Source organism: Choristoneura fumiferana, chromosome 5 (genome assembly GCF_025370935.1).
Source record: "Choristoneura fumiferana chromosome 5, NRCan_CFum_1, whole genome shotgun sequence".
Taxonomy (NCBI): Eukaryota; Metazoa; Arthropoda; class Insecta; order Lepidoptera; family Tortricidae; genus Choristoneura; species Choristoneura fumiferana.
Genome location: NC_133476.1, coordinates 6039252 through 6055496, shown reverse-complemented (window position 1 = coordinate 6055496; position 16245 = coordinate 6039252). Strand labels below are relative to the sequence as shown.

The window sequence follows — 16245 nt, the reverse complement described above, 5'->3', positions numbered from 1 at the left end:
ACATTACATACATTTTTTTTGTCATATATAGGTAAACTAAGACACAAAATCCCTACTTAATGTTATAAATGCAAAAGTAACTCAAGTCTGTCAGTCTGTCGGTCTACCTGCCTGTTACTTCTTCACGCTTTAACTACTGAACCGATTAAGATGAAATTTGGTATAGAGTTTATAACTGTGGGAAGTACATAGGCTACTATTTATAAGGAAAAAAAAATTTTTTTTGACGCGTTCGAAGCTTCGAGCATAAGGTAGTCCTTTATAATGGGGCGTCCGGCTTTTTTGCCCAAAAGTCCGGCCAAACTGGCTGGTCTGTCCGGCTATTACGTTTGAGGACCTGGCAACCCTAGTTAGAGATGATAGACGCGAAACGAGCTTGGTAGCAATAGAGTTGCAGCCTGGCACTGGCACGTCAGTTTTTATAAATAGGCTGCAGAGTGGTTGATGAGGGCACAGTCGCCAGCGGTGCGTGTGGGGCACCGAGGCACGAAGCCGGTGCTTTCAGGCGTAGCCCAACGACCCTCGCCCTCACACCTATTAATAAAGTGGGGGTCGTTTATTGTGACACACTTCCCCAATAAAATCATGTCTAAAAAATTCTTCGCTTAGGTACCGTCAAGGGCAAAGATATCGACACGGCCAAAGTGACAAAAATATGTACATGTATCTACACGACCTTAATATTAAGTGCATAAAGTCGTGTATACATATTTTTGTAACTTTAGCCGTGTTGATATCTTAGCACTTGGCTGTACTGAATAAGTTTCCAAAAAAAATGGTCTTAGTAATATTTCGGGGAATTCAAAAATATATATATTTGAAATCTTTGTAGTAATTTCAACAAACAACGCTACAACGCTAGCAAACTACCTCATTTAATTGAATAAGGATTGTATTGCAATCTAGTCTTAAAGCCACAAACAAACCCACTAAAATAGGTATATAAAGCCTAGTTCCATCCGTAGCATTACATTGCTCAATTGACCACTTCAACGACTTCTTCCCTTAACGACGTCGCAATGTAATACAATCTGCACCATTTTCTTGCAAGTCTAAACTGGGCTTGCCCCTCTTGAAACTAATTAAATTGAGACAATACTTATGTAAATTAAATTGGTAAACATCATGTTTCTGAGTCTTACTTTTGTATAAACACGTAAAATATTCACCGCGCACTTAGCCGGCACTCGGCAAATGATTCTCAAAGAGCTTGTTTATTTACTCGCGTCTGCCATCGTACAGCCAGCACGCAGATTATTTTTCTACTGACCACACAGCATAAACTACGCGTCACTCCGCTTGAAGTTCCGTCACAATACGGAAAATGTTAACCGAGAATAGAATTTGACGCAAATCTAATACTAGTTAATATATTACACTTCAAAGTGCTAAATGTAATGCACAATTTGCGTTACGCTGATTTAATAATGCTAGAGTAACTAGTGGGAGCCTTATTAATTTTGAGTGAGCATATAATGTACTATGTACCTAACGCTTTACTTGACTGAAGTTTCAAGGACTTACCAAATTACTGGAGAGCATAATAAAATAATACAGTATGAATTATGTCATGAAACTCATGAATGATTAAGATGGATAAATATATACATTTTATGTATTTCTTCCCTAATAATTTCATTTATTGCGCTAATTATCAAGTTTAACTAAATACGAAATAGTTTCGTCCTTGCTGCGTTATCTTCACGTGCGAACTTCCACTGTTCAATGGCGTTGTTAGCTGTTTTCTATTCTGACACATATCCGTGTAATCTAGATTATCATATCACTAAAGTGTATTATGTCTCGGAACTCATAGACTACACTCATGAGATACAGACAGACTTCCGATACCAACCAACGTCGAATGTGATAGAAACACCTCATTACAAAAATTAGTTCCTGCGTGTCATTGTAGTGTTTTTCTCAACATTATTATCAACTTAAAACGCGAGTGTATTGGGCACCTTTGCACCAGGTATGACGCGGGGCGGTTCATTTGACTGATTATGATTGTATATTTGTTTTAATTTTAATATCTTGACATTTACTTAAACCCAAGGAATTTGAATTACCTAGGGCTGTATATGGAAATCTATATAACTCATGCTGAGATAAGACTAACTCGACCTCGCAACACTAAACGTATTAGTGCATGCTTCTACATATGTATGCCTTTCAGCAAACAGATAAAGTCCCACTGTAATTTAAATTTTTATGTAGTGCTGCAACGCTCCATAAACATATATTAAACGTCGACAGTCCGTTTAGAAATTATCGAATGACAAAACCATCAAAATCAAACCCGCTTTAACTAACGTAGATACAAATGACTACACTGCACGACTTTGTTAACCAAAAGTAAGCGAGCATCATTTGCTTGAAAATGGAAAATTACGATATAATGCGCATGGAATTTGCATAATATGACATGGGAAAGCATCAGAATTTTATTCCTGAAAGATGCGGTAGCCTGCCTCGAGAGTGCCTAGACTGAAATATTATAAACGTTCAGCGGGCGGTTTATTTTGGACAGTCTACGTTGGCGGGTGGCGTCTACGATCTTCAGCTGACGCGCGAACCACGAGCTCGGTCCATAGTTTGGTCCATATTTATCATACAATACACATGAACTTCTTTATTTATAAAGTAAACTATCCTCGTAGTAAATTTTTTATTTCTTAATATTTTCGCTCCAAATATTCGCAAAGCAATGTTTATATGATTCACTCAACGGCTGTGCTAATTAGGTCAGTAAATCTAATTTGCTACGCTTTATTCATACTCTAACGTCAGAAGTTTTGTCGCCTATACGACACATTATCAAATCATACTTATGTAATGATTTCATTTTTCGATTACTTGTTTGGTGTCTGCGCTAAAACTTTTTTGTACCGTTGTGAAGCACTTTCACCTTTTCTTAAACAAGATAACGGCTACGTGATTGTTAAACATCGGAACTGCCTGTGAATGCTGAAGCTTTCACATTCTTACACAAGACGACGCACTGTTTGCAAGTTAATCCCAAAGGTCTTCTGATAGTAACACCTTGAATTGAAGTAAACTAATTAAAAATAATTAATAGGTACACGTTTTCCTTACCAGTAAAAAACAGTATTGTGAATAGTTTTGTTTATAGCTTGTTTACTAAAGGCTAGTCTACTACTAGAGCAACAAGGTTGGATTGTTTTGTCTTCGCCCGCTACGTCATATTAGAGCTCATTTCCATCGCGTCTCTTTACTTTGTTAATGTTTATATAATCATCATACGAATTCTGTGTCTTCCCGTAGAGATTTTAACACGTAGGTTTGCTCTGTCGTTGTCTTTATATACCGACTTAATCCTTTTTATTGTCCACGTACTCGAATTTAAAAGCAAGCCAATTAAACCCCTTTCCGCTAGATTGATCAATGGGAGTGCAGGACTGCCGCCTGTTGCACGTTCAGCTACCAACAACTTCAATTGGATCGAAGGTCGCCACGGCACGCGCCACCTGTGGCATGTCGCTAAACAGAGCGCCTTTTCCCATCACGCTATCGTATAATTTCAATGCTAATGTTAAATTTTCCGCATTACTGCATAAAATAGATTACAAAGAGAATCACGACAAAGAAGAAGACAGTGACCTAGTCTTTGTTGTAGCGTGCGTGGCACACCCAAAGACAATGAATGGTGTTCTCACCGAAACAACGCAAGCTATACTTACACATAAAGGCTAACAAACAGGGTAGTTTATTATGCGACCCGCTCGCCTGTTCCAAATTTATCATGTAGCTAAAATCTACCGCGCAACCTCAACCCGGTGATCATTAAATCCGAGAAAGATAAAGTTTAAAAAACAAGTTAACGACCTCTACGGTACTTATATTTATTAATATTTATTTCCATATGCAAGATTATGGAGCGGCCTTTATAGTGGATAGTTAAATTGCGCTATTGTATATTGGTCTCGTTGGATCGATAAATCGTTAGGCAAGGCACGTGCGCGATTCGACCATAAGCCTTTAGGAAACGTAAAGTCTCCGTTGTCTGTCTAGCTATTGTGACATCGCGCAACTTTTATCGGTCGCTCGCTAATGTCTAGATACTAGCTCTGTGTTATCGACGTGTTGACTAATTGCTTACATTAGTCTCGGCGCGGTGCTGCCATAGCGGCTCTGGCGGCCAGCGAGCTCAGCGTACGCAAATAGAGCCCACGATTGACTTAGCACACATTGCCAGATTGAGCAGCATAACATCGCTTGAGATTAACACGTATGTGTCGCAAAATTAATTTGTATTCATACGCGACCTTGCGAATACTATAAAGCGCAAATACAGCGATACTATTTTGATTAGCTACGTCTTTCATTTACGGGGCATCTGAAAAAAACGTCACACGATTCATGTTGTAATTCATTAGGTTGTGGACTAAATTAGATTCAAAACATATAGTGATGACGTTGAAGTTTACGTAACGAGGTCAGTGCACAGGTCACTAGCCTTAGATCTCACATACTGTAATAATGTCAATCCCACCAAAGAAACGACAGCTAAGTTGTAAGTAACACTACCTCGGTGCAAACGGGCTAAACCTGCATTCGAATTCCTTTCTCTAAATAAATTCAGTTGATGTCCAAGAAATGTCAGTCGGCACGACCTTTATTAGCGAATCTGGCGTTTTATTTATTCAGCGAATCAGCGATACCTGCGTAGTTTAGTATCGCATTAGTAACCTGTTTGGGTTAGCTGATACGGAGGCGAGGAGGGTGCTATCAGCGCGACCGGCTGCGAGCGCGGCGTGCAGGCATTGACGTCACGGCCACTACACTACACCATGCCCATCAGCCATCGATAGAGCCGCTTTGCCGCCGGCCGCGGTGCCGCCGCTAGCTATGCATACCTCTACCCAAATGTATTTATGTACGATCGTAACTACCGAGATAGATCGCATGCCTGCTCTGACTGGTTTATCGTCTGTTAAATTTACTCCTTTGATGTTATATTCAAAGTTCTAATTATGTTCTTTCCCTCTTTTCAGAACTTCCCACCGAGGAAGGTAAGCACGAGACAACGCAAACAAAACATGTACTTTAGTTTAGACGCTTTTAAAGGAACGTTACTCGAAGTGAATATTCAATGACACGCGACGCGACCCATTATTTGTAATACAAATATAGTAGAAACTCAAGTTATTTACTATAATACTTTACTGAACTGAGGTAGTAACATGCTTAAGTTGTAATTCATACTACTGACTTCATGCAAAAGTGTGTCAAGGGCGTGGAGAGAAATTTTGTTTACCTCATAACCTTCAAACCCTATTAGGAACGTAATATACACTGCCCCGCCGCTTAGCTAGAATACAAACGGAGATCGAGAGCGAGATGCTTCAAGTTATCGCATTTGCAAAAATACATCTAACGACTCTGCTCGTACTAGAAAAGTCGGAAATTATTAATAAGCGAGGAGCTCAACTGATTCACTCGTTTTATAGGCACTAAAAATTAGATTACAGTAGCTGATCATAGAGTCTGATGTAAAAATCAATAAATGATCTGCTAAGAACATCCCAATCTTTCATGTTGAATCGAGCTTTGTTCTAATTTCATGAGAAACAAGGACCGTTGTTATTAGGAGATTTCCGTAACCCAATAGCATATCGAAAAAAATGCTTCTCACTGAAAACACAAGAGTATTTTTCCCGTTGTATCACGAATCTCGACTCGACCTCGTTCCCTTTTGCCGATGGCACTGTATCAATGGTCCCCTAGTGTCCACTCTAAAACTCTTTTGCTGTCTCGAAGTATTAGGAAGAACACTACCTATATTGTCACTACATATTTTGAAAAAGCGCGTATCTCAACTCGTTGTGTAAACTAAAATGAACCTTGAAGCACAGTTAATACGTGTTCTTCAACATCATCGATTTTAAGATATGAGCTTTTTTATTTAAAGTTCAGTTATTCGCAAAAAGTTATGGTTCTGAATTTTTTGAATGTTTTATTTTACAGGCAAAAGTATATGGCAGTTAGTCCTGGAACAGTTCGATGATCTGTTAGTCAAGATTTTGTTGTTAGCTGCTATTATTTCCTTCGTAAGTATTAATTAATAAAAAATAATGAATCGTTATTTTCTAGATATGTCCTAACAATTTACCGATTTATGTTATTTTTTCCAGGTATTAGCTTTATTTGAGGAACACGAGGATGCTTTTACAGCCTTCGTGGAACCATTCGTTATTTTACTTATTCTTATTGCGAACGCTATAGTGGGAGTATGGCAGGAAAGAAATGCCGAATCTGCCATCGAAGCGTTAAAAGAATACGAACCCGAGATGGGTAAAGTAGTCAGAGGGGACAAATCAGGCGTACAAAAGGTACGAGCGAGAGAAATCGTTCCCGGCGACGTTGTTGAGGTGTCCGTCGGCGACAAGATCCCCGCTGACATCCGCCTGATCAAGATCTACTCGACCACAATCCGTATCGATCAGTCCATCCTGACCGGTGAGTCTGTCTCCGTCATCAAACACACAGACTCCATCCCCGACCCTCGCGCCGTCAACCAGGACAAGAAGAACATTCTCTTCTCCGGCACCAATGTCGCCGCTGGCAAAGCCCGTGGTATTGTCATCGGAACCGGCCTCAACACTGCCATCGGTAAAATCAGAACCGAAATGTCCGAGACTGAGGAGATCAAGACCCCTCTGCAGCAAAAACTCGACGAATTCGGTGAACAGCTGTCTAAGGTCATCTCCGTCATTTGCGTTGCCGTCTGGGCCATTAACATAGGTCACTTCAACGACCCCGCTCACGGTGGAAGCTGGATCAAGGGTGCCGTCTACTATTTCAAAATTGCCGTCGCTCTGGCTGTCGCTGCCATCCCCGAGGGTTTGCCCGCCGTGATCACCACCTGTCTCGCTCTGGGCACCAGGCGCATGGCTAAGAAGAACGCTATCGTCAGGTCACTGCCCTCCGTGGAGACCCTAGGTTGCACCTCCGTCATCTGCTCCGACAAGACCGGTACCCTGACCACCAACCAAATGTCGGTTTCGCGCATGTTCATCTTCGAGAAGGTCGAGGGTAGCGACAGCAACTTCCTTGAGTTCGAGATTACCGGCTCCACCTACGAACCCATCGGCGACGTCTACCTGAAGGGCCAGAAGATCAAGGCTTCCGAGTTCGACGCTCTCCACGAGATCGGAACCATCTGCGTCATGTGCAACGACTCCGCCATTGACTTCAACGAGTTCAAGCAGGCCTTCGAGAAGGTCGGCGAAGCCACCGAGACCGCCCTTATCGTACTCGCCGAGAAGATGAACCCCTTCAACGTATCCAAGACCGGCCTCGACCGCCGCTCCACCGCCATCGTCGTCCGCCAGGAGATCGAGACCAAGTGGAAGAAGGAGTTCACCCTGGAGTTCTCTCGTGACAGGAAATCTATGTCCTCGTACTGCACCCCGCTGAAGCCCTCTCGTCTCGGTAACGGTCCCAAGCTGTTCGTGAAGGGCGCGCCCGAGGGTGTGCTTGAACGTTGCACGCACGCTCGTGTCGGTACCGCCAAGGTTCCCCTGACCGCGACACTGAAGAACCGCATCCTGGAGCTGACCCGCACCTACGGTACCGGCCGCGACACGCTGCGTTGCCTGGCCCTCGCCACCTCCGACAGCCCGATGAAGCCCGAAGACATGGACCTCGGTGACTCCACCAAGTTCTACACCTACGAAGTCAATCTTACTTTCGTCGGCGTCGTGGGCATGCTTGACCCTCCCCGTAAGGAAGTGTTCGACTCCATCGTGCGTTGCCGCGCCGCCGGCATCCGCGTCATTGTCATCACTGGCGACAACAAGGCTACCGCTGAGGCTATCTGCAGGTGGGTTACATGTTCTATCGTCAATTAGAGGTACCTACTATGGAGCCCCAAAACTTTTCCAACTTACTAAAACTACATGTTAATTTTCCAGGCGTATTGGCGTGTTCACTGAGGACGAGGACACCACCGGAAAATCCTACTCCGGTCGCGAGTTCGACGACCTGCCCCTGTCTGAGCAGCGCGCCGCTGTGGCCCGCGCCCGCCTGTTCTCCCGCGTGGAGCCCGCCCACAAGTCCAAGATCGTTGAATTCCTTCAGAGCATGAACGAAATCTCCGCTATGGTGAGTTCATGAACATCTCGATTTGTTTTTTTTTTTCTTGAATGCGTCTTGTTACGTCCTTACATCTAGTCATTCGTACCAAAGTGACGTGAACATTTCCTCAGACTGGTGACGGTGTGAACGACGCCCCTGCGCTCAAGAAGGCCGAGATCGGTATCGCCATGGGCTCCGGAACCGCCGTCGCTAAGTCCGCCGCCGAGATGGTGCTCGCCGACGACAACTTCTCATCCATCGTCGCCGCTGTTGAGGAAGGTAAATATCATACCCACAAACCACTTCTTCCGCCAAAAGTTATTGCAGTATTCAAATGCAGCTACTAAAATACAGCTTTGTCTTAAATGTTGATTAAATCTTTCAAATAGTAATCAACTACTTTTAAAATCAGTTCAAATTCTTTTGCCAGTTGTATCCTGAAGATAACTGCTTTTGACACAATAAACAAACAGTTCAACCACTTTATTTATGAATTTAATATTTATGAATGATGTAAGGATGGAGGTTACTTTTTAATGGACTTTTTACTTACCAGCTTAGAAACTCTAAACCTTTAAAAATGCACTTTACAGCCTTTTGTTCAACAACTCTAAATTATCTCTTAATTACCACCTGAATTCGGTTTTTCTTTAGAAAAGTTAGAGACGTAGTTTTTATTGACACTAAACCAGAGCTCGTTGTAACCTTTGATGTGGAAACAACAAAGAAATTCCGCAAAGTGCAGTCAGCTAGATACATCAGAGAGATTCTGTAGTGGAGTGCTTGAGCACCTCGTTAAACACCAACACAACTGTCTGCAGAAGCATTTGATCAAGTTTTGATAGTACTAGAATGTTTCTTCTCCTTTCCAAACCGACGAAATCCGATGTTATGATAAAAAATATATTTATTAAGTATCCAATCCAAGTATCCAAGTCTTCGATATTTTCGAAAAATCTAGAAAACAATCCCAATGCTATGAATGACTAAATCGAGATATTATTTACGTCTCGTATAAACAACACTTCAGGATCCGTCCAAATACTCTAACCAAAAATTACATCTAAAACTATATCATCCCCCAGGTCGCGCCATCTACAACAACATGAAACAGTTCATCCGTTACCTGATCTCATCCAACGTCGGTGAAGTCGTCTCTATCTTCTTGACCGCCGCCCTGGGTCTCCCCGAGGCTCTGATCCCCGTCCAGCTTCTCTGGGTCAACCTGGTCACTGACGGTCTGCCCGCCACTGCCCTCGGCTTCAACCCCCCTGACCTTGACATTATGGACAAGCCCCCCCGCAAGGCTGATGAGGGTCTCATCTCTGGATGGCTGTTCTTCAGGTGAGCTGCCCTTAGACATTTTTTTTATCTAGCACCTAGCATTTATTTCCTTTTGGGAATATAGTTCACGATAACATTCATGACACATGTGGTTGTGAAACGTGAACACGCTTTTGCGCGCGCACATTTTCGGAATTTATGGGTCATCATATAAATCCTCATATCAGCTGTAGGACGTCCACTGTTGGACGTAGGCCTCCCCTTTATGTACCTTATGTTTACTCTCGCCCAATAATTAATTACATTACGTTACGTAGGTACATAATTTCGACGTGTAAGTTCGCAAAGGGCGTGACTCAGAAAAAAATACAACCAAGTTTAACTAACCTCAGGGCAACAGCCCTATCCCTGTTAGGAAATCCGCCCTTGTAAATGCCAATGCATTGCAATGTAATGTTGTAACCATAATACAATGTCTAGGCGATCGAGATCGCAATAATTAGAAACTGAATGTTTTAAGACCGAGGCTTAAAGGGTGCCGAAAAAGTTAGTAATATTCTTTATGTTGCTGACTCAAACATATTGTAACAGGTACATGGCTATCGGTGGCTACGTCGGTGCTGCGACCGTTGGTGCCGCGTCCTGGTGGTTCATGTACTCTCCCTTCGGACCTCAGATGACCTACTGGCAGCTTACCCACCATCTGCAGTGCCTTGGTGGCGGTGAAGACTTCAAGGTACATACATTTAAGCACTTTTGAATACAATAAGATTGTAATTTTCTTTTTATCGAATAATGTAATCATTAAACGATACTAGCCTTCCGTATACTTTGCTTTTTAGCAATAAAAATGAATGAATAACTAAACGATCATGCCAGTTATTTTTATAGAAAAATACGTTTGCAAAATAACTACTCTACTAGAAAGTAAAAATTCAATCATGTTGTGAAATTGATTCATATTGTTATGGTTTCATATATAGCAATATATATTTATAAGAAGCTTTTTTTAAAGGTATACAGGTCTCGATTGTTTAGCCATTTGTATTGCTAAAAAAACCACTCACTGAAACAACGAAGCGAACCGCTTCGAGCGGCCAGTAACTATTTATGTCATGACAACCTTACATTTTTTTAATTAAATTATCACTCGTATTCTCTTACTGTCCAGGGCATCGACTGCAAGATCTTCACGGACCCCCATCCCATGACGATGGCTCTGTCCGTGCTTGTCACCATCGAGATGTTGAACGCCATGAACTCTCTGTCTGAGAACCAGTCGCTGATCACGATGCCCCCGTGGTCCAACATGTGGCTCGTCGGCTCCATGGCTCTTTCCTTCACACTCCATTTCGTCATCCTTTACGTTGACGTTCTCTCGGTGAGTACCCAATACTTGGCCGTGCTACTACGAAAATCGAAGTTCGTATCGTACCGTCCCTCTTCACTCTCGTAATAAATAATATTAGCGTCGGCGGGACGGCAAGATACGAAGTTCGAATTTTGCACTTCGTAGTACCTACAATTCTCGTTAAACAAAATTTGTGGTTAGAATAGATAAAGTTCTACGTAAAAGGTGCGTCGAGTCGGGCCGAAACGAGTTGCAGTGGTTGCAAACCAAACATATTCTCGATATGTTCACTGCCACTTTTACAATTTACTAGACAGGTGCCCATGTGCGATTGCGGCACCTGAAGAAGTCTCGGGCCTGACAGCTGGCAGCCAACGCCCTAGCTAAATTGTTTTTACTGCGAAAGAGAAAACGCCTATGATCCCCGTTTTAAAAAGTTCTTGGAAATGTTCTTAGTTATATGAAAGTTGATATAAAATACAAACAGAATTTAAAATTGACATAGCTAATATTGTAATAATATAAAAATGACCAATCATCTTAATTTGTTTTAGTAACTCAGTCATCGAACATTACATGTAACTTTCTCAACCTTGTATCTACCCGAATTGTATAGAATAGAATTAATCAACACTATCACACTTGACATAAAGATTCTAAAGCAATTTAATGTGACCAGATACGAGGTTGAGAAAGTAAGCGGTCGATATTGAACCGGTACGGTACCCCTTGTCATGTACTAACCGTGGCGTATGTGTGGCCTTGTGTTCCAGGCCGTGTTCCAAGTGACGCCGCTGTCCCTGGACGAGTGGGTGACCGTGATGAAGTTCTCGGTGCCGGTCGTGCTGCTGGACGAAGTGCTCAAGTTCATGGCGCGCAAAGTGTCGGACGGTGAGGGCTCGTGGTTCGACGGCCTGCAGTGGATTGTGCTCATGTGGGCCGTCTTCTTCGGAATTATCATTTACGGCCCGCTATAAGGCCCCGTGTGCCGTGTGCCGTGCCCTTTAGCACCAGTAACCCTTCGGAATCCTGCGCCACCCACTGTTTTACCGATACGGAAGCGAGCGTCTCGACGCGCATCGCGTCCGCCTCGCAACCGATTATCATTGTGTTGATAATAAAATTAAATGTACCGTTTACCGGTCCTGAAGTAATTGCTAGCGATAAATTATGATTAGCGATAGTTTAGTATTAAAGTGGGTAGCGCATCGGAGTGCCTCTGCGGAACCAATGGACATTGAGCTCGGCTCACCGCAGCACCCGTTCTAACCTCGGCCTCGGTTTGACTGAATGCTAATCCGCACGAGTGAAGTGGTCCCAGTGCACGCAAGCGCGCCAGCGCCTTGCTTAGTGTAGACGTCGCAGCGGGTGCGATTACGCATTTTATACGTGCGAGACAATAACATTTGGAGCTCATATACACGTAGGTTCAACTATATTACTTTCCTCCCCTCTTAAGTAGTGAAGTGGCTGTGAACATCTTCATTGTAAATGTAAACGTTAACACCAAAAATTGGGTTACTGATTTTTTGAGTTACGATTTTTTAGCATTTTAATACTAGAGTGTATAATAACTTGATGATGATTGATACTGTTTAAGGAAGCTCCTTTTTGAAAATTACTTATGAACTCGCACACGGTTCAGTACCTTGTCCTTGTGGACTGCAGACATATTATAAACCTTACTATAATATAGTAATGTGCATTGTTAGCTTAGCGTAATTTATTGTAAGTTTAGTTTTACGGACATGGTTAAAATTTATGTGCTCCAGGGGAAAGTATATTCGTGCAAAGAAATCTCTGTCCTTTCATCTGTACTGGCTTGTTAACATTCATTAATGCATTTATTCTTATTTCCTGATTTTCCAGAAAGCATTTTGTCGCTGATGTTGTAACCCTGATAACGAGAATGTGTAATGTTCCATTTAACCTAACACAGTTGTCCTAGGAGAGATAACACGATGACAAGAACTGCTACATTTGTCTTGCTCTGTCACCAAGTACCTAATAGAGATATCTCAATATGAGTGCTGGTTCCACTCTTCCATTGCATGTCAGAGCTAAAGACAGGTGACGACTATTTTCATCCAGTTATCACCCCAAGATAAACAAGCTGACGTTATTATTTGATATCCTAATTTGTGATAACTTAGGCCGCTTGTAGACGTCCGTTATTTTCACCGGACAACGGACCGTTTTTTTTTTTTTGCCGGACTTGCGGTGTTGTATGGCTTACAATGAATGTGTGCACATGCACAGGACACTGTATGGCGACTTAGCCATACAACACCGCAAGTCCGTCAAAAAACGGTTTGTTATCCGGTGAAACAACTGACGTCCTCAAGCGGCCTTATTTGATCCATTTTTGAAAGTTTTTTTTTTAATAATAACGTTTTACGTGTCCAACCTCTATATATTTATGACGGAGTTATTACAAATTAATATTGAATAAAAAATAAAGCAGTGTAGTAAATGTATGTACGAACGTTTGATGCTAAGGTAGTTCAATTTGGTACTTTATATTTTACGTTTATACAAAAAATGTAATTTAAGTTGTTTTATATCAAATTCGATTTCTTGCAAGACATAATACTACTTTAAGTTTTTCAAAGAAGAATCAAAATTTATGTTATGGTACAAGGTCCGTACGTACATAAATATATTTATACATTCTACTAGTATAATCAAATATTGCATGTGTGTACATTGCATGGTATATATGCGAATTAAAACGAGTGCAGTTTGGTGTGAAATTATAACTACTACTGATATGATATTGTTACTGAAGTACTTCAACACTATGATTATGAGGTAAGAGACCAACAACCAACCATTGAATTTGATACACATACTGTACACTGCACCAAAGGCATGCCCCTGCCTGCCTGCAAACTGCCCCAACCACCAACAGTTCCACAAACTAAATAACTTATTAACTTAAATGTACAGTTGTTTATACATATTTTACATTGATTAAAAATTGTCGAGAATTAAACTTTGAATTATTTTCCTCTTAGATTGTCATCCCTTATAATTTTATTCCTTGTGCTATTCTCTGAGTAAACCCAACTTGAACAATAGAGAACACCAAACCTTAACATCACTAGAAATAACTTATGTTGTGTTATCGTCTAACCTGTGTTTTAGTTACTAAAAGTTTTGCAAAGCGTGTGAAAATTGCTTATTGGCTCAAAAGGTTTATTCAAAAATCAATTGGTATTTTTAGTATTCCAACAAGCACATCAAAGAGCAGTAACGGGACGTCACATCATTTCAAGTCGCAGTTTTGTTTCACAAACGTTTGATGCCACATGTTGAGCAAGCTTCGACAAAAACACAGGACGCAGGCATATTATAGAATTAGACAGGAGTCCTGTGCCTTTGCAGGCGTTGTCAAACGTGTGGGCCTCCTAATGATTGTTTACGATTGTCTAGCCAAACTGCGTATAAATGATAGCACGTCCAAGGATTGCTCTTTAGTGTTTCTCTTTTTAAAAATGTATTGAACATTATGTAACTTGTGTTACCTATTCAATCTTTCCAAAAGACTAATTCTTTCAATTTCCCTCAAGGCCGATGGAAAAATCAGAGCTCTTATTCTTTGAGTACACAATGATCGTGGTTCCTGGTGCCTATGTGTGGGTACAATTGCAAAACTTTTAGGCGCGCGAGAGAGGGTAATCCCCGCGCGCCGTGTTGTGTCGTCCCTGTCCCGTCTGCACCCCGCATGCACTAACGTCGTGTTGTCTGCCCCCAGCCCAGCCACAGTGGAAGATGTAAGCGCCCTGACGCCGCCGCAGCACCACTGCACGCACAAATTCCATGAACACTCATTGTTTGTTGTGATCCCGCAGTGAAACTACACATTTAAAGTTAAATTCAACACGGTTGTGATCTCTGCATTAAAACCTTAAGTCACGTAAGTTCGGACGCCGTCCCTCGTCCGAGCGCACACTAAACTAACGCTAACGTTGTTTTGCAGTGAACGAGCAAGTCGTTGACAAGTGGTAAACGCCACCAATTCAAAAATACCTCACCCGCTTCTCTCTGCTACTTCTACCGCTCTCGTCTCCCGATGTAATAACAGATTGGCTTTTAGATGTGTGTAAGTGGTCGTCGCTAGGCGTGACATTCGGCCACTCTGCTACCGGCGACGCTAGGCTAGGTAGAGTAGGGACGACGGCGGGCGGCGAGCGGCGAGCGGGCGTGCGGTGGACACATCACGTCACCAGTGCGATCTACTTCATCAGAGAGGACTTATGTTGTTCATAATGTGTATATACTATACAGTATGCTTAGGAGGTTTATTCAATTTGTTAAATTACGTCGTTCTATAATTAAAGACCACATGGTGCCCGTCGACAACAGCATTGTGATAGACGATGTGTACTTAAGTTGACAGCATTCTCATTATTAATTTATTGTTATATTTTTATTATCTTTTAACCTAGTTTGCTTATCTAGAGCCAAGTCTATGTTCGTCTATTAGTGCTGGGAGCTCGACGAGCAATATGCTGTCTGGGAAGGGTTATACATTTGTCCAGTGTTTGATGGACGTAATTAAGTCCAAAATTTAAACATACCTGTACATTTTAATGTATTATTGTTTTGTACAATAAATCGTTATAAAACCAATTTGTGTTTTATTAAATGTCTTTCCACAGTAGGTAGTGTCAAATGATCGTATTCACCCATTTTGCCGGTTTTTCTGTACCTATACATCTCAGTATTCTGGCTTGATAAAGTTCTTCTTACAATTATCAATTCCACACCACTACGAAGCCAACTCGAACTTACGGTTGAGCGGCCAACGTGGTGTCAGCGAGTGGCCACTCCCGTCCGTAGTCAACTGGGTCAGCTCGTCTTTTAATATATAGAGCTATGTTAACCCTTTGACCGCCACGGTCAGCAAAACACGACAGCTGAAAATCGTGCCTTAGGCAGTTGTCTCACCGCCAGCGAGGAAACGATTGGCTATCGACTATTTTCTCGCTCAAGAAACGAACAAAAGATATAAGATCTTGTGCGAGTAAAAGAGAGACATATATTAATAGTTTATCACTGGCTGTTCACACTGTCGGCGAGAACTCGCTATTACATCTTTTGTCGCAGCGACAAGAGCTATAAAACTCGCTCAGCGATGTCAGCTTGGCGGCCGCCCCGCACGAGCCAGTCGAGTGGAGCGAGTAGGTAATCGGCCGTCGCACTCGAACACTCGCTTCTCGCTGCTCACCCACTCGTTTCTAGTTACTCGCTTCTCGCTCATCGTCGGCGGTGGGACAAGTGCCGTCGCCGTCGCCATGACTGCATTTCGTAGCGCCTATGGAACGATTTTCAGAAAAAAAAATCTTGTCCTTTGTGGCCGACTGTGGCGGATTAACATGGCGAGTTGCCCACCATCACATGCGCATAGTCGGCACGGCACCTACAAAATAGTACTATATCACAATATTTAACTTTAATATTCGAGTGGCAGTTGAGTTGTTATACTGTGTGAAGACCTTAAC

At 42.2% G+C, this 16245-nt stretch overlaps 1 protein-coding gene across 6 annotated transcripts in view; it reads left to right on the top strand.

Moving 5' to 3' along the window:
* Positions 1-15373, top strand: part of SERCA (ATPase sarcoplasmic/endoplasmic reticulum Ca2+ transporting SERCA) — a 32720-nt gene extending 17347 nt beyond the window's left edge. For 4 of the 6 annotated variants that reach the window (XM_074087627.1, XM_074087628.1, XM_074087630.1 and 1 more), the window contains exons 3-11: positions 5019-5036; positions 5992-6074; positions 6159-7849; positions 7941-8130; positions 8235-8382; positions 9189-9447; positions 9979-10123; positions 10559-10768; positions 11512-13733. In XM_074087627.1, coding sequence (XP_073943728.1) covers positions 5019-5036; positions 5992-6074; positions 6159-7849; positions 7941-8130; positions 8235-8382; positions 9189-9447; positions 9979-10123; positions 10559-10768; positions 11512-11715 — 2948 coding nt within the window. In that variant the 3' untranslated portion in view covers positions 11716-13733. Of the gene's footprint in view, positions 1-5018; positions 5037-5991; positions 6075-6158; positions 7850-7940; positions 8131-8234; positions 8383-9188; positions 9448-9978; positions 10124-10558; positions 10769-11511; positions 13734-14495 lie in introns of those variants that run through there. The other 2 variants (XM_074087631.1, XM_074087633.1) reach the window with 2 other exon arrangements.
* The last annotated feature ends 872 nt before the right edge of the window (positions 15374-16245 follow it).